This window comes from Cryptomeria japonica, chromosome 10, assembly GCF_030272615.1.
Source record: "Cryptomeria japonica chromosome 10, Sugi_1.0, whole genome shotgun sequence".
Classification (NCBI taxonomy): Eukaryota; Viridiplantae; Streptophyta; class Pinopsida; order Cupressales; family Cupressaceae; genus Cryptomeria; species Cryptomeria japonica.
Window position 1 is genome coordinate 855,489,622 of NC_081414.1, and position 26,080 is coordinate 855,515,701.

The 26,080-nt window shown below is 37.3% G+C and overlaps 1 protein-coding gene across 1 annotated transcript in view; it reads right to left on the minus strand.

Annotated features, from left to right (window-relative positions):
- Positions 1–26,080, minus strand: part of LOC131065183 (guanine nucleotide exchange factor SPIKE 1) — a 193,180-nt gene that overhangs the window by 71,598 nt on the left and 95,502 nt on the right. Inside the window, exons 17-18 of the mRNA XM_057999628.2 lie at positions 19,010–19,117; positions 15,957–15,994 (exon numbers count right to left, since the gene is read on the minus strand). Coding sequence (XP_057855611.2) covers positions 15,957–15,994; positions 19,010–19,117 — 146 coding nt within the window. The remainder of the gene's footprint in view (positions 1–15,956; positions 15,995–19,009; positions 19,118–26,080) is intronic.

The window sequence follows — 26,080 nt, forward strand, 5'->3', positions numbered from 1 at the left end:
TTAGAAAAATTTGAAATATGCCAAACATCTTATAAGAATTGTTCAAATTACATGCAGCCATCAGAAAAATACATATTAAAAAGTACCGAAGTCAACATACTCAATCAAGAGAAGCTTATCCATAAGATATGAGCTACATTAAAAAATGTTGCACATCCCATTGCTTGCATATATTCTTGAAAACATGCCAAACATCACTGTAGTTTTAAAATTATTAAAAAGCTTCAATGTGGAAAAGAAACAAAAGACTACATTAAATGAAAATCACTTTCCCCTTTATAGACAACATATCAATCTTCCAAAAATATCAGCAACTATATATTCCTAAAAGCAATGCCAATTTTTTAATATATAACCTAAAAATAGTCTCTATAAACTGCAACCAATACTAAATAAAAACTCCTAAATATAACTGCAAGATGGAATTCCAAATCTGAGCATAAACTCTTATAATTCTAGTCTCGTAAAAATTGTTCTCGGACTGCTTGAAAATCGCACCTACAACCACAATAGAATCTACTATTTTTAGCTGCACCAAACACTGACAGCAAACTGTACAATCAGAATCGTTTATCCAAAATAAGACACAAACATCAATCCAGACATTCATAAATAAAAAATTTGATACAACACCTCACCAACAATTAAGCAATAACAAATGAAGTCACCTACAAAATATGCAATCAATTAATGAGAATGTATTGACATTAGAATTCACAATATTCCCCCACTAAGAGAAGTGGAAGACAACCCTGATGCAATAAAAGATAAAACAAAGACAAGATAAACAAGTAGAAGAAGAATATGTCCCTAGAGCTACAACCGACTAGCTGACTTTGAATGTGATGACACTGCCTCAATGGTTGTCAGTGGCTTCACTTTAGCTCTCAGTGGACAAAATTACTGAATGTATTGCTTTAGATGGCACTCCACTACAATTTCCTCCTCTAGAAAGTTTCACAGTTTGCACAGCTTCTATAGTTTACCCTTATATAGATCTTTGTTAGATTCAACTCTAATTCAGTCACCCTGGCCTCCAACAAGATCAACTCTTGTTCGTACAAGAAACTTTATTATTTTGGGTTTGAGGTAAGTTAAGACTTCCAAGAAAGTTGCACATGGAAGCATGTGTAATAATCTTCCAACTCACAACACAAACCTTCTTCGAAAATATCACTATACCCTCCTTGTTTATTGTTGGGAAAGTGCTGAAAATTGTTAGAAATCTCTAATCCAATAAAAGTATTGATGGATTCAATGCTTAGACTATACACAATGAAAATCTGTGATTGTATGCAAATCTGAAAATTAAGTTGTCTTAATATAGAAACCATGGAGATATGCATCTTCTTTGTTATGCAAAAACCACCACTTTAACATGCTTAATAAAATTATTTAGGATAAAAATAAAACATCATGGAAATGACCATTACTTCATCATAGGATGGAAGCAATAAGGAAGCATAAATTAGCAACACAAGAAGAACATCTCACAACACGGGATTCACATGGAGAAACCCTTTCAGGAAAAAACTCCACCAAGAAGAGAGACCAATGCTTGTATTATTTTCATGAAATAAAGATTACATACAATCCTTCATTCCTTCTCCTTGTTGTCGGCATAAATTGCCTTTTGTTATGCTTGATAACATTTGTTACTGACAAGGTATTAATTAATTGTATTGAATGGGTTGTCAGTCTCGGGTAGTTATGTGTCAGTTGGTTGACGGTTGTGTACCTCTCGGCAACCGTCGGGTCCTTTAAATATGTCGTGTACTGTCAAGAAAGGGTGAGGGTATTGTCCGATCACTTGTAATCCTTGGCCGACCATCTCTGGTCTTCTTCTCTGTCATAATTGCATGTGTGAATAAAGATATATTTTACTGTCGTGTCTAGTATGCATTGTCATGTACATTATTATTTTCTATATTTAGTTTATTACCAGTTGTAGCAGTAAACATTTTGGCGTTGTTGCCTTAAAAGAAATCGAGTCAGCCTTAAGTGATTCATGTCCATAGATCCCATCAAAAGTGAGAAGAGGCAACAAGGTGGTCAAGACCAAGCGATTAGGTGATCCGTCGGCCCTCAGCCAGAGGGAGCACAGAAACGAGTCAAAGCCTGTAAGTACTCGGAGTGTTGGGACGTTGGAGGTGGACATATAGAGGACACGCACGTGTCTAAGAGTGCAAGGAAAGCACTGGAACGTAGCGGTTGAAACAGTTCACTCAGGTCCAACACACCTGGAAGTACTCGAAGTGTTGGGGACACTGAAGGTGGATGTGTAGAGGACGCCTGCGTGGCTGAGAGTGTAGGGAAAGCACCGGAACGTAGCGGTCAAAACAATCCACCTAGGTCCGGCACACAAGGCGAATACACAAGTACCTTCTGAGTGGAAACAATGTTGAATACCCAGGAGAAGCGAAAACTGTCGAAGTTCACGAGAGACGGGTCGGAGCACCCGGTACGGCATTGCAAAATAGGTATACCATTTGGGAGGCAAATGGCCAAGATGATAGGGACTACTGGCTGAAGGCATTTCCTGCCACCCTTCGAGGGATCGCAATTGACTGGTACACAAACCTCAACACCCAGCACAAGACGAGATGGAGTGATCTGAAGAGGGAATCCAAGAGGAATTCAAACTCTTGAGGGATGATAATGAGATAGTGGCCGAAATCTATAATACTAAGCAAGGGAAAAATGAGAGTGTACGCGCTTACAACCGTAGGCTCAAAGAACTATTGAACAAGATGGAAAACCAGCCAACCGATGGGTTACAGAATAGGTGGTTCACGGAGGGATTGATACCCTCACTGCGCAAGAAGATGAAAGTAGTGCCTCCGTCTTCATACGCCGATGCGTACAATCGAGCGATGGACATCGAGCGTGAAAATAAAACCTCCTCCTGAGAGAAGAGGAAGACCGATGATGATGAGAGCACCAAAGGTAGCAGTGATGAAGAATCCAAAACCGTACGAGCCCTTCGACAGGATATGTTGAGAATGATGAAAGAATTGAAGGCTGAGAAAGGAACCAACAAATAAGGTAATGAACTATGGTGTATTGAGTGCAAAAGGGAGGGGCACACGAAAGGTAATTGTCCTAGATATATGTTTTGTGAAATTTGCCAAGTGTTGGGGCATTCAATCAAGGAGAGCTCGTACAATTTGAAAATGAGAAGTACACAAGTACTCTTCACACGGGGAAAGTCCAGCCCATCGAAATCACAGAATGTATTGCCAAGTGGTTATGGAAATCAACAAGGGCGAAGCCAAATACAGTACGACTCCAGAGGACGTCCTATCATACAATGTCAACAATGTAGTGAATGGGGACACTTTGCGAGAGACTGCCATAACAAGAAAAACAACATACAATTATTGTGCAAATGGTGTGGACCAAGTGACCATGAAGACACCATCTGCCCAAATCAGAAGGGTGTTAATATGCTAGACGTGGAGGAACAAGAGGACGCAGTTTTAGCAATCACAAGAACACAAACAAAGAAGGCGATGTATTCAAACTCTGGTACGAAAAAGGAACAAGACGAAGTAGAACAAGTGTTGGCGAAGGAACGAGTAACTTCCAATGGAACTACAAGTATGTCATTGCGGGAGTCAGAGAAGAACATAGTTCGGCAGGTGCTACAAACAACCGTACCCATCAAGGTGATAGACCTTCTTCAAACTATGTCGCAACTGAGAATGGCAATTGCCAATACAGTCAGTGACGACATAGTCATCCAGAAACAATGTAAGCCACATGAGGAGGAACTGACGGGACAACCATCACCCGAAGGGAATGAGTCTAGTGATCCAATGTTGTTGATGATGAGCATCGGGAGGAAGCCGGCGGTCGTCGAGATAGAAATAATGGGGAAGAAGTTGACAAACACCATTGTCGATGGAGGCTCGGGAGTAAACGTACTACCAAAACACACGTGGAAATGTCTCGGGAAGCCGAATCTTTGGCCGCCAAGCTTCCACTTGGTAGGTGTCGACCACAACATCCAACCGTTGGGAACATTGATGGCACAAAAAGTAATGATTGGGACACAAAATTTTCTTGGACTTTGTAGTCATCCGGTTACAGAAGAAGGCGTACGATGCACTCCTCGAGAGGGGATGGTTGGTTACTGCCAAGGCGAATCATAACTAGAAGCGAAACACACTCTCAATCGAGAGTTATGGGAGGAAGTACATCATTGACTTGAGGAACCAAGCAGTGAGTGAAGAACTGGCACCCTCAGACTTTGAGTCTGAGGGTGGAGAGTTAGGTATGGACAGAGGGAGGAAAGGCATGAAACCCAACGATGAAGTGGTGCTCAAACTGGAAGATTGCTTTGAGGATGAGACGAGTTCTCTTAATGGATTATTTCACTAGCAGATGGAGGATTATGAAGTCTTCCACCCAGACTGTAACATGCTAGAGATTGGTGAAATTGAGGAAGTGCAAAGTCCAACAGGCTCGAAGGAATTGTATGGGGTTAGGCCATATGAGAAGGAGAAAAAACGTTGCAGGAATAATGAAGCACGTCATCTGCATGCTATAGGGGGGTTGTATGAGAGAAGATTGTACAAGTTGAAAGCACATCATCCGTACAACAAATCCGTACGGAATTTGGAAGCACACCATTTACCTCAAAAGGATTTGTACGCCCTGCGGAATACTACCCAAGAAGAGTTACGTACCACAAGTTTGTAAGAGGTGAAATTCAGAAAAGCCGCACAGACAAATCATACATTGGTAGGGTCTGAGGTTGGATGAAGGGAATAAGGCTCAACCCATACAAAGGAGTCCGTACGGAAGGAGACACGAAGGCAAGTAAAGACCAAGAGGACATCACATCAAACTGCCATGAGGAAATTACCACTATACGGACATCAAACTGCCAGGAGGGAATCACCGTACGGACATCAAACCACGATAAGGGAATCACCATCGTACCGACATCAAACCACCATGAGGGAATCACCACCATACCGGCATCAAACCACCATGAGGGAATCACCACTGTACCGACATCAAACCGCTATGAGGGAATCACCACCGTATGGCCACCTTCTCCTTGCCACGTAAATCACCTCAAAACCATACGTCCAACTATACGAGCTAATTGTGGAATAATCGTACGGACTTCAGGACAGTCATTTCTTTATATTGTACAGCTTTCAGCTCATTCCGTACGGCATGGCAAGTTCATTCATCTCGTACGGTATCACAGGTGCATTCCTTCCATACAGCACCTAGTGCATCGTTCCCTACTGCCAATGCACATTTTGAAGTTCCAAGGAGTTATTGTCGTATGTCAATTCCGTCACGTACGGACATATCATATTGCCCACACCGTACGAAGGATACTTCATCTTGTACAGACAAAGCCTATTGTCGACACCATACGGCCAGAGCATTTCTTTCGCATCGTACGACAGTGGTTGCATCCTATACGAGAACACCAATCAGCCGTACATCATCAACCTCAGCCTGCGTGTGGAGTTCTCATCGTGTCATATATGGTACAATCCTCTCAATGCCATTGTTTCATACAGCAAGGTCGTTTCTTCACGACATGTTGCAGACATTGGTTAAAGCTCTTTTTTGGCTTCATCAACATTGTTTTTGGCGTCTTCAAAAATGACAAAAATCATGTGCGCCATGGAGTTTCGTGTGGTTTTGAGGGTTGCAATTTGGTGTTGGCGGCGGGGGTGCTGCCCCCAAACCCCCATTTGATTTGGCAGGTACACTGCCCCTTCACCCCGCTAGGGGCGCTGCCCCCAGACCCCCATTGTGGGTGTTGCCTCCAAACCCCCATTTGATTCAGCAGGTACACTACAATTTGGGGTTGTCCAGTCGAAGTCACTGTCTGTCGTTAGTCTTCCCGAATATTACTTGATGTTTGCTTGTCGTCTGGAAGACGTCTTTTTCTTTTGGGGTGGATGATGTTGTCGGCATAAATTGCCTACTGTTATGCTTGATAATAATTGTTATCCGACAAGGTATTAATTAATTGTATTGAGTGGGTTGTCAATCTTGGGTAGTTATGTGTCGTTGGTTGACGATTGTGTACCTCTCGGCAATCGTCGAGTCCTTTAAATATGTCGTGTACTGTCAAGGAAGGGGGAGGGTATTGTCGGATATGTTGTAATCCTTGGTCGACCATCTCTAGTCTTCTTCTCTGTCATAATTGCATGTGTGAATAAAGATATATTTTACTGTTGTGTCTGGTATGCATTGTCATGTACATTATTATTTTCTATATTTAATTTACTAGTCGTAGCGGTAAACACTCCTCAACCTTCAATCTAACAACACCAATCTACAAAAATGAACTACCATCAAGTCTCCATCCCAAGCCCTCAATATATACACTTATGGAAGCCCAAAATACCACTATAGAACATTGCCATGGGTCAAAATTGTTGGCAATTGACACTCATTTGATTGGTTTCAATATGTTGTCATTGATGGCAACATGTTCTGGCTTCATATTTTGGTTTGGTTGTTTACCGGCAGACACTTCACCGTCACTAGCACCAACAAGTATCTTCACCGGTAGGAGGAATTCTTTGGGTACCGGCATTGCAGGCCAACATGACTTCATCAAGATAATGGTATTGGAGGCCGACATCATTTTTGGAAGATTCGGCAATCGGCAATTGATTTTGATATTTATGTATATATGTAATTGAGCCAACATGTATATTCATTTTTGTAATTATCTATGTAAGCCGACATAAGGCATGAAAGATTGTAAGGGTATATAGGTCAGTTGATTAGATCATTTTGTGATATTAGAGATGTGTAAGGTTATAAGATATATGAGAGATAATTGTAATGCGAAGATTATGTAAGAGGTTATTCCGGTAAGGGTTTAGGGTTACAGAACCGGAACAGACAGAGCTTGAACCAGAACTCTATCAAGCATAGCAGATGCAGTTTATGAGTTTTGTTTTATGTTTTCTTATTCAGAGTAATTGTAGTCAGTGAGACTCTTTTGTGATGAGCAGTGTGCTCTAGGCTGTAAAGCTTCCTGCAAGTGCAAGCCCCTATATTTTGTAATATCTTTTCATATGGCCAGTGGATTGATATTGTGGGTCACAAATCCCACCGTGGTTTTTCCTCTTTGAGGTTTTCCACGTATAATTCTGTGTTATGGTATTCATTTGTGTGATTGGCTTATTGATTGCTTTACTTCTTTCAATCTTATATGTACCGATATACCGGTTGGTGAATGCATGTTTTAATAAGGTTAAAATTGATCATTCCAGTAGAACACTGATTCACCCCCCCCCCCTCAGTGTTCTTGGATTCCAACAAAAACAAGGATCCAAAATACCATTTTTAAATTCCAACAACCCGCCATCTTGAAATCATGCATGTAGCCCAAAATAACGAATGCTCTTACAGTTGTCATAAGGCATCTCACCAAACTGGACCAATATAGTAGTCATCTATCAAAAATGCACTGCACTCATTGTGACCCATGATAACCTATGACATTTGTCATGACTATCATACATGCACTAACAACGCCTTACATGTGTCCAACAACCTGCAAATAAAAGATTCCAAGTGGGATGCCTAGCTATTTTGTCCTTTTCCCAAAGTCGAAACAGTAACTGTAACTCTATCTTTACGTGAGATCTTTTAGAGTTGTCGATGAAATGGTTTCATCTGTTATAGGTAATTTACAAATAACATTAGGAAAATAATTAATACAAGGATTTAGAAAGTTAACATTTATCAAGTAATATTGTTCAAAAAAAAGTAGACTGCAAAATCAAATGTTGGTATTTGAACTAATCCATGATGCAGTCAAGTATGTAAGTGCCAATTAAGTGATTCTCCAAACCCACTGACTTGACACAAAAATCCACTCACACAATAGAAATTACAAACAAAGAACCTCATTCAATACAATAGAGACACAATGATGCTAATAAATGATATGTTTATTGATCATCAAAATTATATCAAGCTGATTGGTTGTATATTGTGGCCTTGAAGCCCTAGAACATTCTCACAACCTATTGACCAGCTATAGACTTCCTATCGAACCCCCCGTAATTCACACTGCTCCATGGGTTAAAGATCTTCAATTAGCACTGCCATTTTGGTTCCCACATTACTGCTATATCTAGATGTTAGATTTTAGCAAGTCCATTACATAATTCCCATAGAATGGGACAATCTCCCATGTACAAAATGTACTCAAAACTTCTATCCCTAATCCCTGGTCTCCCTAAGCTTTCTCATTGTTCAGCATCAGCTAAATTTTCCAAACAGGCTTAGGTTAGCCCTGATGTCCCAACAAGTATTTAATTCCATTGACGGCATTCTTCAGACAAACCCATCCTTACTAAACATGCAATGGAGAACAGGACACAGATTTCCACTAAACAATTCAAATAATTGGATTCCCATGCCACTCCAGAATGTAAAGTATTTGTTTAAGGATGCACTATGATGCCACACCTCCAAGGTAAGAATTCCGATGTCCCAACAAGTATTTAATTCCATTGACAGCATTCTTCAGACAAACTCCTGCTTACTAAACATGCAATGGACAAAAGGGGCACAAAGATTTCCACTAAACAATTCAAATAATTGGATTCCCATGCCACTCCAGAATGTAAAGTATTTGCTTAAGGATGCACTACGATGCCACACTATCTCCAAGGGAAGAATTCACACTCAAGTGATACCACAGAGTTTGAACTGTTCATCAGCCTACTATTCTCTTTCATGACAAACCAATTGCTACACATTATTGCACTGCCTTATTCAAACTTGTTGCAATGCATTCTTGGAGCCACCGATCCATAAATTAGCAAAGATATTCCACAGCAAGATCACCAACTACAGATATATTAGCCTTCGAACTTGAGATCAAACTGAGTAAAAAAAAATCAGCAAAATAGATAGAACAAGAAACAACATATCAGATACCAAGGCACCATTGAGAAACCCTTAACAGATTAAAACTCCAACAAAAGTATTTATGCTCTACTTTAGTGCTCAAAAATGGTTACAAGATTAATTCACAACCCCTTAGGCCATCTGTTGTGACGTTTTCACACATCGCCAATTGCAAATTGGTACCCCCACTTTTTGCTTAGGTGTCTTAGTTAGGTTGTTGTCTTCACCTGGTAGTGGTCGTAGTTGTTAGCCTTTGCTAGTGAGAGAAGGAATGTTGTGTGAATGTCAGGATTGAGGTAAGTTCCTAAGTTTGTCATGTTGTCAAAATTGTCAAGTTGCTAGAAGCGCAGGGTGTCATGCGGGTGAGTATCAAGTAAGTAGTGGAAGGTTTGCTTGTACTTCCGTCAGGAACTGCAAGCACAATGCCTAGGGTCCTGAATTCCAAGTTTGCCTAATGTAAGACCTAGGAGTGAAAATCATGAAAATTTGTCAAGTAAAATTCAACCCTCTCCTGGCAGGTATAGATTTATGCAAGGTTTTGGGGGGTAACGTCACTAGACACCATGAGAAAATGAGCAGCTTTGACAGAATGACCAGCTTTGACAGAAAAGAGTTTGCACTTTCACCAAGGGGTGCTTGTACTTCTGCAGTGGTAGAGATGAATTCACCACGGTAATTACACTTTCACCGCCTGCTGAAACCAGATATGTCACCATATGGAAAGCAAATAAACTCAACATATTTGCCACAATGGTTATGCTTTCACTGCCTACTGAAACCAGTGATTTACTATAGTGAGCAAAATAAATTCAAACTCTTAACTGAATCTTCAACAACTTGCAGAAATCAGACAAAACACAAGAAAGAGAGAAAACTTGGTTTTGGATGACGAAAGATTTTTCAAACCCTGAGATGCTCCTATATAAACTTGGTAGAATGCAGAGCCTTAAACATATTATGCTCATGCAAAGCAATGGCATTATGAGCCATTGCAAGTAGCTATTATTGGAAATTTTGAGGGTTTCTTCCTAGCTTCTTAAAGTTCAAAAAACATACAATAAAAACTCCAAATGGCCCTTCACAAATTTCACTATGCAAGTTTACTTCTCTCAACACCAAAGGAGGATTATAGTGCTAGACAACTAAATCTACATCTTCACAATCTTTGCAATATCAAGCACAACGTATTTAATGAGTTTCATACTTTGTAGAAATGGTAGAAAGTACAATATACATTTTTACTATCTTGTAGAGCAACATAGATTGGAATAACTTCCCTCTTAGAAGTAATAGATTCATTCAACTTGCTTTTAAAAATTCTATATTAAGAGTTAGATAACTACAACATGTGAGGAATGAGACCTCATTCACAAAACAAAGGTGAGAAGGCCGATTAAAGCAGTGTCTTCTAGCCCTCCTCATTATTACTGTCTTCTTTGATGTCACGTGACTATTTCACCAATATTACTAACAAAATCATCCCCTCTAGAACTATATCCTTGATAACAACTTGTTTCCTCTTATTACCGGTTGTCCAATTTTGTTTTGGGTGACCAACCTTCTCTTTTCCTTCAGTCAATGATCCACCAAATTAATTGAATCTGAAGAACATCAAAAGGTAGCTCATCTTGTAATGACCAATTTATAAGCTATGTTCAAGTGCCTAGTGGCACCAAATGTTATGGGACTGATTCTCATGAGAAGACTTGAACAAATAAATTGCATACAACTTTATTAAAGAAATAAATAGCAGTTAAACATAACCTTTTGAGTGTGAACAAATTGTGTGATCAGGGACACACTCTAACTTCCCATTCTGAAGGGTGTGAGATAAACAAAGAGGATATATCTATTACTGTGGATTTAAGAGCAAGCAATAATCTGTATATCCTAAATACACCAAAAGTGAAAAGTGTTGCATGTCACAAGAGCATGAAAGCTAGTTGTGGCATAGGAGATTAGGGCATCTAAACTTTGACAATCTTCTCAAAATCAGCTGCAAAGAAGCAGAGAGAGACATTCCAAAACCCTCAAAACCGTCAAATGTATTTTGCAACAAGTGTAAGTTGGAAAAACAAACAAGCTTTAAATCAAAGGAGTAATCTACTTCAAGGCCTCTTGAGCTGATCCATACACATCTTTGTGGACCAACAAGGACAAAGAGCAAACAAAGTGAAAGATACTTCATGCTTTTGATTGATGATTTCACAAGACTAAAATGGGTTACTTTTTTAAAGGAGAAATCAGAAGCTCTTGATTAACTTTAAGGCTTTCAAAGCCTTAGTTGAGAATGAAACAGAGAAAGAAGATCAAATGGCTTCGTTTGGATAAAGGAGGTGAGTTCACTTCAAATTAATTCCAAAATTTCTGCAAGAGACATGGAATAAAAAGACAATATTCAGCATCTAGAACAAAACAACAAAAAGGTGTTGTGAAAAGAAAAAATAGAACAGTTCAAGGGTTGGCTTGAAGCATGCTAAATGAGTCTAAAGTCCCTGATTCCTTCCGAAAAGAAGCAGTACATACTGATATTTAGATACAGAACCATGGAAAACTGAAGTAGTAGCAGGGTCTGATACCTATATCATAGATGGCACACTCACCGAAAACTCGGCGAGTGACAAAAAATCGGCGAGTTTTTGGACTTGGCGATTAGTAATGACTTCTACTCGCCAGGAAAACTTGCCGAGTTTTTGGCAAAAACTCGCCCGCATTAGCATAACAGCCGAAAACGGTAAAAAATACATGCATTTTTTGTTTTTCGATATGGTTTTGGGCTGAGAAGGGGGAAACTCACTTGGAAGGGCCACGCCGAGAGCCCACTATGCCCTCAAGTAATCGCCGAGTTTTTTGGTCTGTCCAACAAGATTCATATATGGAATATAACATTTCAGTATAAGTTCTTATACTTTAAGTTATATTCCATATATACTGTCAGGATGTTTGAGAGTGGTTTCGGACCTCCAAGAGTTATAATGCAAAATCTAGTTTTTGGAGGATTCTTCAATTTTCCAGACTTAGTCAAATTTTAGGATCCTTCGGCGATGCCCCTTGACCCCAACTTGGGGGCGCTGCCCCCAAACCCCCGTCGAAAAATATAGGGGGAAACTGCGCTGATGGAAGTAGGGAAAATTTAGCTCCATATAACAACATAATTAGCATTGAAGAAATCCTGATATTATACATTTTAGAGTTGAAAGTTTGAAACTATGAGTATGAATGATGAAATTTCAAATATGATGAAAGTTTGAAACTAGTTTTAGGTAGAGCTGGGAAGAGGAAGTTGTATTTACTTTTGGTTTTACAAAAACTATTTACTATTTTGCTTCCAGCCATCAGCATTTCTCATGAGGATGCGATTTTGTAGACACTTTGCATTTAAATATATCTAGAATCAGCTTGTTTCTTTAGTGTTATCATTTATTGACTCATTGGATGCATCTTCTCATTAAATTTTGCAAAAAAAATGCATTTTTCATTCAAATTAAGCGTGTTTTTACATTGCCGAGTTTTTCCGAGTTTTTCCCAAGTTTTCGCCGAGTTTTTTTCTCAGGGGCTTGGTGAGTCAAGCCGAGTCGCGAGTAGTTCAACTATGCTTAGAGTCAACAATAACAAGACTCCATATGAGTTCTAGACATGTAGCCCAGCAACTGTTAAGTACTTCAAAGAATTTGGTAGTCCGTATTATATTCAAAAAGATGAAGATAACTTCGTAAATTTGACACTAGAGCTGATGAAGGAATATTTCTTGGATATTCTTCCAGGAGTAAAGCATATAGATGCTAAAATAAGCTCTTGCACAAGGTTGTTGAAAGTACAAACGTGAAAGTAGATGAATATAGAAGTCTTCCTAAACAAGTACAAGAAGTAGATGATCTTAATTCAGAGGAGTTTAAGGAAGATAATCAAAGTGTGGAAGGAGGTACAACTCAAACAATTGCACAAAAGTCATCACAGAAGGCACCTTTAGAGAAAACATCAACAGCTTCTATATCACAGAATGGTCCTACAGAGCAAACTTCAAAAGCTTCTTCAAAAATGGCACCTAAGTTTATTCAAAGAGATCATCCAGAAGATCTTATTATAAGAGGTGATAGGCAAAGAGCTACAAGGAGAATAATAGATTATTCAGAGACTGATGATATATCCTTGCTGTCCAAAATAGAACCAAAGAGTGTTCACAAAGCAAGTAAGGTCAAAAATTGGATAGAAGCAATGGACAAAGAGCTGGACCAAATTGAGAAAAATAAAACTTGGGAACTTGTTCCAAGTCCCTAAGTAGGATTTTAGGAATAAATCAAATGAAAATGGCCAAATTGTGAGATATTAACCAAGATTTGTCTGCAAGGGATATGCACAAGTTGAAGTAAAGGACTTTGAAGAAACTTCTACAATTGTAGCTCAGTTAGAAGCAATTCATATGTTTTTAGCTTTGTTAAGTTTCAAGAAATTCAAAGCTTTTCAAATGGATGTGAAATCAGCCTTCCTTAATGGGAATTTAGAGGAAGAAGTTTACATGGAGCAGCCTTATGGGTTTATTATTTCAGAGAATCAGGACAATGTGTGCAAACTAAATAAGGCATTGTATGGGCTGAAACAATCTCCCAGAGCTTGGTATTCTTGACTTGATATGTACTTGCAGCAGCAAGGCTACAAAAGAGGCTATGCGGACAGCAACCTTTATGTCAAATATGATGGTGATAATATGTCAATTGTTGTTGCTTATGTACATGACATAATTTTTGGAGGCACCAGTGACAAGATATGTAAAGAATTTGCTACAACCATGCAAAAAGAATTCAAAATATCCATGTTTGGTGAGCTTTCTTATTTTCTTGGTCTGCAAATATTACAATCTACTAATGGAATAATTCTTTATCAAACCAAGTATATTAATGAAATTGCAATCCTATGAGTACCCCCATGGTAATAGGATGCAAATTCAGCAAAGATGACGAATCTCCAGAAGCCAATCAAAAATTGTACAGGTCGATGATTAGAAGCCTATTGTATGTCACAGCTACACATCCAAATATTATGCAAGCTGTGGGCTATGTGGCTAGATTTCAAGCTACACCAAAGGAAACACATGTATGTGCAGTAAAGAGGATATTTAAGTATCTAAAAGGTACCATAGACTTTCGTTTATGGTATCCACGAGGTGAAAATTTCATCCTTACAGTAGGCAATGTTGATGACACAGCAGAATTGGACGTGCATTCTTTCTAGGAAATAATCTTGTTTTGTGGTTGAGCAAGAAACGAGAATCAATTTCTTTGTCTACAGCAGAAGTTGAATATATTACAGCCATTTCTTGTTGCATGCAGCTTTAAATGAAGCGGAAATTGAAGGATATTAAGGTAGAGTTTGTAGAACATAGATTTACTACTGAGAGGGTGGATCAGTAGTAAATGAATCTTAAAATTTTATCCAATTAAGTTCTTTTTGAAAATTGCTTTTTTAATTGAACTTGAAACTATAATGCCAAGCAATCACACATGGAACAACAACACAAGTTTTGACGTGAAAACCCAAGATGGGAAAAAACCACGGTGAGCAACGCAGCAAGGATCTACTATCCTAATCCAGCCTCACAGATAAAATCAAATACAATCTTTAAGGGCACCAACCCTAAGGAGTCACCAAACCCCTTATAAGAGCACCAACCCTAAGGACTCACCAAAACCCTTATAAGAGCACAACTCTTCCAAAACCACAATACAATGATCGAAGCACCAACTCAGAAATTCTTAAAGCACCAGCTCTAAGAATACTACCATCAACAGTTACAACGGATTACAAGTTCTGAGATTTCTCTTTACAATAATTAAACCATGTAAACAAGCAATTACACTTTGAACATGAATAGACTTCAGATTGATATCCTGTATAAATGATCTGCAAAAGTCTCTCTGTAAACTAAGTGCAAACCATTTAAACTAAATTTTTAACTATAAAGTTTTATAACATATCCAAATCCAGCAACTTGTTATTAAATGTTATTATTTGGTTTTAAAATCTTGACTCTTGATTGTCACTTTTCAAGAAAAAAAAATAATAATAATACCTTTTTGCAATCGTGATTTCATATGTTTTTTATGATATAAGTTTGATAATTTTATCATGGTTTATAACTGTGGTCATGGCATCTTTTAACAGATTTCAAACCTTTTGCTATTGCCTTGTTTTTCTTTGGTTTCTTTTGGTTTGCTTTAGTTAATTGCTTTTGTCACATTTTTTCTACTTTATTTTCTTCCATTTTTTTCTTCAGCTTTTGTTGTTGTTTACTTTTTGTTTCTCTTTTTCTTATTAATTCATAGGTGGCTTTGATTGCTTTTATTATTTTTTATTCTTTTTGCCATTCCTCTCACTCTTTTTATACCCCACAGATCTACAAGTATCTTATTCTTTCTGCTACATAAGCTTTTCTATCATCCTGATGATGGATCACAGAGTGCGATCCCATATTTTATGCAAATAAACAAACACGATCTAATCCAGAAGCAAAAACAAAAACTCTTTAGCAATGTTAAAATATTTTGGCAATTTTGTGGATTTATTAATTAAATTTTTCTTAAATTCAAATTTATAATAGGCGAATTTAAATCATGAATGTTTTTTCCTTGCTGAACTGTATCCAAATTTTATCTTTGCTTTAATCAAACACTAACATGAACCTTGTGACATGGTATGGCATAAATATATCTGCAGTAGAATCAATTTGTAGACTAAGATTGCAGTTTTAAGTAAAAAACACTAAAAGAGAACTTAACAAAAAGTAAATCAAAATTTCTCCACAGCTGTCCCTCAATAAAAGAAAGTCAAGCAAGAAATAAAGCAGTGTCATTTTGGGTTCAAAACTCCTGCATTTCACTAAGTTTAACAAATCGTTTGAAATTTTAGCAGCCGAAGAACAGAATCTTGATCCAATATGTTTAAAGGAAACACTCCATTCTTATTACATAATTAATACTCTGTTTAAGTGAAATATTTGCTTTGAAAAACATAATCTATAAGACAAGATCATTAGATGATACCTTGTCAAAATATTAACCATAGCACGAAAGGCAGCCACCTGCATAAAACAAACTTCAAAATCAGTAGTGTTTCCCTAGAAATATCAAATACAATGACACTTTCTCTTGCTTCACAATGAAACAACATCCACATATCATCTCAATCAATGCGTTAAATTATTGAGGAGATCTCAGACATCAAGCATGCTGAGTACCCATCGCACATTCAAGCAACTATCATCCAATACATTGCCTACATGCTTTTTTTTATGTAAAACATTGTGGCTGTCAGTTATCAGTGATACAACATAATAATTCAACACTCAACTATAATCTAAACATTAACATCCACAGCTGATTTATAGCCCATAAATGACCAACCACACTCCTAAGGCCCTAACCAACCAACCTAACCAATGATTAGATTGTTCTGTTCTTTAATATTCAGAAAACGGAATTTCAGTCATCAATTAGGTAAAATGTTGTAGCAAAAAAGCAATGGTAACACAATCCATCTCCAGCACAGTACGTCTCTCCACAGATAGCATGGGTTGACTTGCTTGTGAAAGCATGTGTACTCCATGATGAATATCACATGTACAAATCCAGAGATGATGAGGTTTGTACATCTTAAAACAATATAAAGTATATGGACAACACAAACTTGTGAAATGCTTGCATAAGCAGGGTTTCATGAACAAAAATGTCCCATTGACAGGTGAAATACAAAAGTTTAAAAAAATCACATTTTACCCAGAAAATTCAATAGATGGGTCATTATTTAATATTTCCTGCCTATTATTGAGGGAAAAAATTCAGAGATGAACCCTGAAAATACTACAATTGGTGCTTAAGGTAGATAAATTATGGCCTTGGGGGCATACTCGAAAAAGTTACAACAGTGCTGCCATTGATAGGGCAGGCAATGTATTATAAACACTCTTTCATGTGAAGCTCTTTTCTATATAAACTATTGAGAACTGTACTAAATATAAAAAATTATCTTCAAAATCAAGCACCCTCCAAGAAGTTTTGACCTGCATCCTTGCCATACTCTTCAAAAATGGCAAAGCCCAAGACAATCACATTAGTAGTGTAACCCCAATGGCACATTTCAGAAAGCGTCCAGCCTTCTATACAACCATTGGAAGGTATGATGTGATGAAGAGTGTCTAGAAACCCACGATAGCAGCATTATATATCTGCAAGGTGCCATTAGTTTGAGGGAAGCCCAGGCCTGTAACAACATCTACAAGAACAATCTCCAGCCCACCACATAAATGGCTACCAATAAGGGACGTAGACATAGTCCTTAAAATTCCATTTGATTCCACCCAATCCAACAGCACCCCAGCCAACATTGAAGCCACATCCAGGTTTTTCTCTATAACTATGATCTATTGTCATAACTCATAGCCCAGCATTAATTTAATAACATGTAACATGATCCCTGCTCTGGCCTTGAAAACCTTTCTCAATCAAATTTCCATCATGCACCCCAACAAAGTTCTTTGTCGATTCTTCAAAATAAGCCAAACACTGGTATCCATGATTCTGTGATGGAAACTCATGTCTACACCAGTTGACCAAAAAGATGGAATAAGGCTCTCTTTGACTGGTGTAGCTTATATCAGTGAATTCCCCATTGCCAAAATGATTGTCCTGTCCATTCTAAGTACTAACGATCTCAATTAAATCAACTCCTCTATCCTTTTGCATGTATGAACTGGCTCACGCATGAGAAAAACATTTATTGTGTTGTGTGGTCAATAGGCTGTGTAAGGTATGTATTACATTATGATTTTACATTTTGAAGAACTTGCTTCTTCTGATGCATGACAACACAATACTTGTCAAAAACTCTAAGGAGGTCATGAGAAATTGTAAACTGGTTTAGATGTCAATTTTTTCATAGTAAAAATTGCAATTTTTGGAATAGAATAAGCGAACCAATCATTTTGCAATTTTTGTATAAGTATTAGTGATTTAATTGTCAGAACTTGCCCAGAAACTATTAACTTGTGATTATTACAAATTGCACAAATTTATTGTCAATTGTTTCTGGAGACTTTTCCCAATAAATACATTTGCTTTAATATTTCTTCTCATTTGCAAGAATTTTATTGAGAAATCAAAACTTTTTCAAGTGATTTCTTGAGATTTTTGGAGCTCTAGGATGCAAACTAGCACTTCAAGGAAAAACTACGCTTTTTTTTAATCCCTAACCCTAACTTATGAAATTTTATCAACATTTTCTGTTATGTTTAAGACCTTTTCTTTTCACCTAAAAAACCCTAAACCTACCCACAACACTGGATTTGTTCAACATTTCTGTATAGGGTTAAGCTTTTTTGTTAGTTGAGAAGTCAACCTTACCTCTAAATGCTTAAAAAAAGTCAGCATTTAGCATTACAATTTAGCCTTTTTTCATTAGCCTCCTTTTCTTTTGAGGAGGAAACATAAAGAAAACAGAGAGAAAAGGGGAAGGATACTGATGTCTGTATAACTCTCTGGATCTTTCAGACTCCGATAGAGGATCCAAATGGCCTTATGCTGCAGCCTTTATATGTCAATAATCCATCCCAACAGTCAAGCATGCTCTTTTCAATTTAAATTTTCATAGTCCCTGTACACACCCAAATATCCAGAAAACTTTTTCTTTGCAGGCATATATACCTTTTATTTTCTATCTAAAGGAATTACATGTACACAACATATGCCGTTTATGTTAAAAAATTTCTAAGCAGAGAAAACAAAAATCAACCATCAATGTTCCACATTTGGTGCAAAGTTGTGAATTGTCTTACTTTGAATAGCATTAAGATATGCAAAAGCAATAAGTAATGCAATTTTGCCATAATTTAGCAAAACACTGCTTGGTTATGCTAGAACTGAATGAGATATTGGCCAAGAAATCTAAACATAGATATTTTGACCATATAATAAAATAAAAGCACAAAAAATTGTTCATCTACACGCAAGCAATTCAAAAAGAATGTTTAATAAAGGATGGAACACCATCCAGACTGCTTTGAATAAACAAAAATAAAAGAACCACAAAAAACTTGACAAACCTGAAGGGTTTCACCACCATCCCCAATAAGATGCAGAAGCATATTTATGGTAGGCTGTAAAAACTGCAGCAATGCAGTAGAATCAACATTTTTCAAGCTATTAATGGCCTGCAAAAGATAGTCTGCTATAAGACATCTAAGCCAACCGAGTGCAATCACTGCTTTGAACAAGACACAATAAAACTATATCTTTGATTAAAGACATAAGATAACAGATAAATATATTGTAAAAGCTGTTAATTTCTCTGATTATGGAATCTGACCAATATTCAATCCAACCAATAATGTGGATCCAAATTTAAGAGTCTTCTAATACAAATCTCTATAAATATATGGCTTCCAATTTTCAAAGAACAATAATTTAAAAACCTACAGCAGTAAGATTCTATCTGAAAAAAAATTATAGGAAATTAATAAAGATACATACATGCAGAAACGCAAAATAAGTTCACTTTTTTTAATAAAAGATTAACATATTTGTAAGAGGAGGGAATTAATACATCAGGGCCATCCCAAGGAAAAAAGGTACTCCCTTCGGCAGACATCTAGCTGAACATGCTGTCTCTTATATTGAGGCGTCATCCAGTAAAACAGTTTGATTAACAGAGATTAGCTCGTAACACTAAAAAGCATTAAATTAGAGATTTAGAACAGATACAGACTTCACTACAGGCAAAAAGATCTGTATGGTATTTGATGTGGGCTACATGCATTGTATTGTTAAGGCCATCAAATGTTTGAAATATGTAAAACAAGTACTTGACCATACTCCTGAGTGTTTTTAAGTAGTGAAATGTTAGCCAGCACCTCCTGTATCATCGTGCCTATAATTGAGATTAACCAAAGCATCAGTTTGCATTAAAACAGCCCCAAGCCACATCAGCAACAGCCCCAAGGCCATTGCATGATAGCTTGATGCCAGAAACTAGCTTAATACTGCTTGCTAAACAGTATCCTCTAAATGATGTCAATGTGCTTTGTTTTTTGACGAAAAAAAAATATATCTAAAATTTACATAACCTTCTATTATGGAGTACAATACCTCTGTGTATGGCATTGGTTTTGATCTAATGCTAGAAGGCAGACCAATAGCCTATGAAAGTTGTCCATTCAAAGGGAAGAATCTGCTTAAACCCATTTATAAGATAGAAATGTTGGCTATACTACATCTGATCAAAGCCATGCCATCCTCAATTGTTGGAAAGACACTTCAAAGACAAAAAGGATAACTACAGTAATATTTGTTGGAACTACAAATATTGTAAGAGGTGCAAAAATGAGTCACTCAAATGTTGGGATATCATTTTGAGACCATCTATAAGAAAGGAAGGCGAATGCAGCAGCCGGGGTACTTTAAAGAAAAGAAGACAGGTAGCTCTTACCTTATGCCATTTTAATACTACAAAGTAGACTAGGTATAAAAGGCAAGAATAGAAAGGTATAAGGATCCAAATACATTGCATTTCATTCAGCAACTACAGCAAATCTTAGTATTTTTGATAATTTGTGTTGATTGGTATATCTTTGTGGTATAAGGATAGACTGAATCTTTACAAGAACATGTATCTGTTCATAGACAATAATGAGAGGTCTCCATGGATTTTATCTCCAAGTTGCCCAAATATAGAGGGATAAATTTCTTTATTGTTATGCAAGATAGGTTTAAAAAATGTGCTCAATTTTGTGCCTTATCTCATCCCTTTGTAGCATCCTATAGTAGAAACATTCATGGAGACAATTCAAATGGTAAATCGTACTCCCAAAATTATATTAAGTTAATGGGATACTATTTTCACAGGTGAGAGTTGTTGGACTAACTTTTTCAATTGTTTAGGTACTGAACTCGCTCATAGCTCCTACTATCACTACCAATCAAATGGGCAAGATAAGATTGGAAACATATGCTCAGAGGATTAACTTTTTTTTTTTTGCATGGGATACTCAACTACAATAAGTTAATTGGTTGGCACTGGTGGACTAGTAGCATAACACTCCTGTGCTTCATTCAAAAAGACCCCATCTACAGAACCTTATGGATATCATCCATCATCCATCACAATAACCTTGAAAGTCAAATTGAAGGCTATTGCAGTCAAAGATTACATTCAAAGGAAACATGGCCATGGCACAAAACAGAATACCCAAAAGGATTATCTTCACTTTTTCTATTAAGTTGATATGGTTGGAATGAAAGAAAGAGATGGGAATCTGTTGAGTTCCTACATCGAACTAACAAGCTCGTGGAAACATATAGCTAAAAAGAGAAATGCACTGACCAAGGGCATGTCGTAACTAGTAGGATATTCCATACCAAAATTTGTCTTGTTCAGCTAGTCTTATAAAGGAGAGAAGAGTTGTTCATGTTATCTAAAGTTTATTTTGTATAAAGGAGAGAAGAGATGTTCATGTTATCTAAAGTTCATGTTCTCCATGGTTGTGGACAAGATCTTGCATTCTACCATTCTGAATCTATCAAGTAAACATTTGGCATATTTGGTTTGTGTGACAAAAATGCTACCACTTATAAGCCAAACTTCTACACCTAGACTATAATGTAAAAGGCCTAGAACAATCATGTCAAAAGATTTGATCATATCAAATTCGATTTGTTCCGTAGCAAATGCCTTACTGCCTGTGATAATGATAGCATGTGCATATACAACTAGTAGAATGAGATCATTACCTATGCTTTTGACAAACAAATTAGAATTTGAAGGACTTGGCTAGGACCACTCTTCATCTAATACCTACCAATTTCAACATACCACACCTTGGGTGCCTAATTTAGGCCATTTAGATCTTTCTCTAGTCACCATAAAAAATGTTCCTTCCATATAACCTAAAGAGCTATGGTAGATAAATGTATACTTCTTATAAATCTCCATTGAAAAAGACACTCTTCACATCCATTTAATGGTGTGTCCAATCAAATTGAGTTGCCATGGCTAGGATTAATCAGATGGTGTTCATCTTTGTTGTAAAAGAAAATCTCTCTTTGTAGTCAATGCTCTCTCTTTGTGAGAACCCTTTTAAAAATAGTTGTATCTTGTACTTGTCTAGTATGTCATCTGCCTTGTACTTGCCACGTACAGCCATTTCCAGCTAACTGCTTTCTTCTTGTTGACATTTTCACACATCACCCCATTGCAAATGGGGACCCCCCTATTTTTGCTTTTTAGGGTTGTGTTTTAGCGTCTTTGGTTTTGTCTCCAATCTCTCGCCTTTGCAAATGAGTCAAGTTCTTCAAATTCAAAGGAGTCATCAAATCAATAAGGAGAAAGAAAGATCAAAAGAACACTCTAATGTTACGAATGTGCTCAGACAGGTCAAAAGAGTAAAAATACAATTTTTCGGGATTAATTCTGACAACTTCCTATTTTTTACGAAAGTTGTTTTTCTGCTTTTTGCTTTTTCATTTTTGGCATTTATGGGGCCAATCCAGGAACCTGCTTTCTTCTTCTGCTTTTTCTAAAAATAGAAAGTTGTTTTTTGCTTTTCTCGGGATCAGAGGTAAATCAGTAGAAGTGTCAGGCCAAGAGAGTTCATTATCAGGAATGCTAATGGAAGATCACAAGAAAATAGCGACGTATGAAGTTTGCGCCAAGAATCCTCAGTTCCATGGAAAGTTCATCCAACCATGGATGAATTCCTTGTTTCCAAGCTAAGTCCGCTCCAACCATGGAAGAAGTCCTTGTCCTTAAGCCAAGACCACCGTAGGAATTGGAAGATCCTTGTTCAATCATGAAGTCCGTGTTCAATCATGAAGTCCGCCTAGACTAAAAGAAATTCCATGATCTCAAGCAAAGTCCACCCACTTGGTGAAGAATCAACAAGTTGGCATGAAGTTCACCTAAGCATCAAGGAATATCCCCAACCAAGCATGAAGTCCGCCTAGACATCAAGGAAATCCTTGAACAACCATAAAGTCTGCCAAAGGAGGATGAAAAAATTGGCTAAGTGTTAATGAATGTGAAAATTTGAATCAAGATAAAGTTTGCCATAAAGAGAAGGTTCTTGACATAAAGAGAAAGTTCTAGAAAAAAGCACAAGAGATCGGCAATGAGATTATAAAAGCAAGAAAGCAAGGGAAGGTTCAACCTGGTGTTAAAAACAAGACCAGATTCGTTTCCAAAAAGAAAAATAAATAAAACAAAAAGAGAGTTGGACCTCTCTATAAAATGAGCATTAGCATTTCATTCACTTGCAAATCACTACTCAAGGCTGAAAGTTTAAGCTTAGGAAACATTTTTTTCTAAACTTCAAAGCCAATTTCGAAGCAAATTGCAGGTACAAGGCAACTTCTAGGAGAATTTCAGGTCAATTTCTACACTTGGTGACAAAGTTGAAAGCGATTCCTTAAAGCAATTAAAGGGATTTCATGAAGATTCTTAGGTTTACTAAGGATTGAAGGCAGTTTTTTTTCAGAATTCCAATTTCTTTCACACTTCAAGAGAATTTTCAGTCTGAATTTCTAATTTTCCAGACTTGCAAGAGAATTTTCATTTCAGATTCTTCAAATTTTACTCAAGATGATCATGCTTTTTACACTTTTATGCAGATTTAGAAGCAAAAATTTCACTAAGTCTGATTTTAGTTGCAATTTCTAGAATTTCATAAGTTAAATCAGAATTATCCTCTGAAATTCCATCAAATTTTGCACTCAAGGCTGGAAACAAACATCAAACCCCCTATTTTTTAAAACTTAGAGATTTTTCATGTTTTTCAGCTGGTAGACGTCAACTAAAGGAGGGATTTCCCAAAAGGTGCAGATGAAGTTCAATAACAAAGGACCACAACTGGAGTCCGAGATTGTGACAAAATGGAAGAAGGTTGGAGATACCAACCTTGGCCATGTGGACCTTGAAAACTTCAAGAAAAGAATGTACAGGCTCAATGAATGCTTTCTTTCACCCGTAGCACGTAGAATCATGAGAAATGGAATTGTCCAAGCAGCTGGATTTCCTCCAGCTATGCAATGCAACGAGCTGATAGTAGAATGTGCTAGACATTACAACATCCAGGAGAGACAAGTTGTGGCCCCTAATGTCAAAGTGTTGGCCTACTTTGGATAAATGGCCATCAAAGAAGCATTCGGCATCAATATTACCATTCCACCATATACAAGACAAAAGAGGAGACCTTAAGAATTTTTGAAGCAAAACCAAACTCTTGTGCTTAAGTAATCAACAAGCAATGGTTGCAAAAGCTAAGGGCTCATTATACCAAAATGCCTAAGCAACTTTTCTAGACAGATTTCATAGAAGAGTATGGAGACCTTATCCTATTGTTAAACTGAGTCACAAGAAGCCCTCAAGCCTCCCCATTTGAGCCTTGGAAGTTCTACTTTCATCGATGAGGTTACTTTTCGTGTCAAGATGATAAATTGGGCAAAAATAGTAAGTAATAGCATAGATGAGCAGCTGAGAAACATGGAGAAGACAAAGTCTTTTTACATGAGTTCCTAAATCATTTACATTCTAGCAAGACATTACAGATATAAGGGATTGATTTGCAAAGGAACTGTGAAAAACAAGGAAGGTCAATTCAAGGCATGAGACTGCTATCCACAATTGCATATACAAGGGAAATCCCAGTTCAAAAGAGTCAATGATGCATTCCAAATGTAAATCACCAAGATATTCCTAGGAGGCACACATCAACGATTGACACAGGAGCCCAAGGATTTGATAGACAAGTTTGGATCTTGGTATATTCAATTCCCCAAATTCACATACCTAAGGATCCAAGGATTTACAGGATGCCCATACAAACTTCAAAGATATCCTACAAATAAGATGATATTGCTAGAAGTCATCAAACAACTCAATATATATGAGAAAATCTAAAGAGGCGAGAAAAAGGCTGCAATTTATTTTCCCCTTTTTATTGGAAAGATGTTAGAATAATGTCCATCAGCACAGGCAACTCATAAGGCAAATGTGGAAATGCAATGGCACCCATTCTACTTCTTTTGATCAAGGTCCAACTTTGATCCCCATCACCATATTGAGGTGGTAAATAGAAAGAAGTATAAACACAGAGTTGATCTTGAGGATTTTAGGGCCAATGTGGCTGATGATTATGAAACAAGAAACAGAATGTGGTCGAGAATATAAGTGAGTATGATCAGAACATTTGAGCTTTTCCCCATACCTGATCAATTGGAAGATGATGGAGATTACACCCAGCCACGCTACGAAAAAGAAAAAGATAAACCTCTTAATGCAACAGATTGGTCTAAACTAGAGCTTTAAGATTTGATTACATTAATGAGGCCAGTCATGAAATACACTAAGTGGTGGGTGGATTAGCAAACTCACAAACTAAAGGAGAAGAATACTACCTTCACCTATGATTTAATAGGAAACATAGATTCCTATTCTTCCTATGTGGATGAAGGAACTCACAATGCCGAGAAGCCAGAAAGTGGAAATTCTAGGAAAGGAAGGATACAGCAGAGAGGTCACTAAGGCCAAGAAGAAAGAGGACTTCAAATGACGAGATTATACACAAGAAGCAGAAAAGAAACAATGCATCTTCCTCTACCAACACTTCTTTGGTTGGAGATGTTGGCTCATCCACAGATAGGAACAAAGTTCCTGTTGCAAATAATCTACAAATTGAAATGGAAATTCTCCCTCCAATTTGTGAAGAATCAAATGAAGAACCAGTCCAACAACAAGTTGTTCCTGATAGCCTTGATAATCCAATGACAATAATGGATGAGGAATTGGAGAATATTGAAGTTGATATCTTGGAAGGAGATTTCAGCAGGGAATCATTTCCGCACTCAAAGGAAATGGGGGAAATGAAGGAAATGAAAAAAATGAAGGAAATGAAGGAAATGAAGAAGGTGATGGCATTGAACAGCCAACAATACCAAAATGGTTAATAGAAAGAATGAAAAAGAAGCTATTAAAGGAAGTCCAACCAGTGCACGATTCAACAGAGTTCTTTGCCAGATTGAACCAGCTTGTGGAAAAGAAGAAGGCAAAGAAATATTCTTTAATCCATAAAGATGGCACAGGATATTGTTCAACGCAGGTGGCCATTCCAAAAGTTGACAAAACA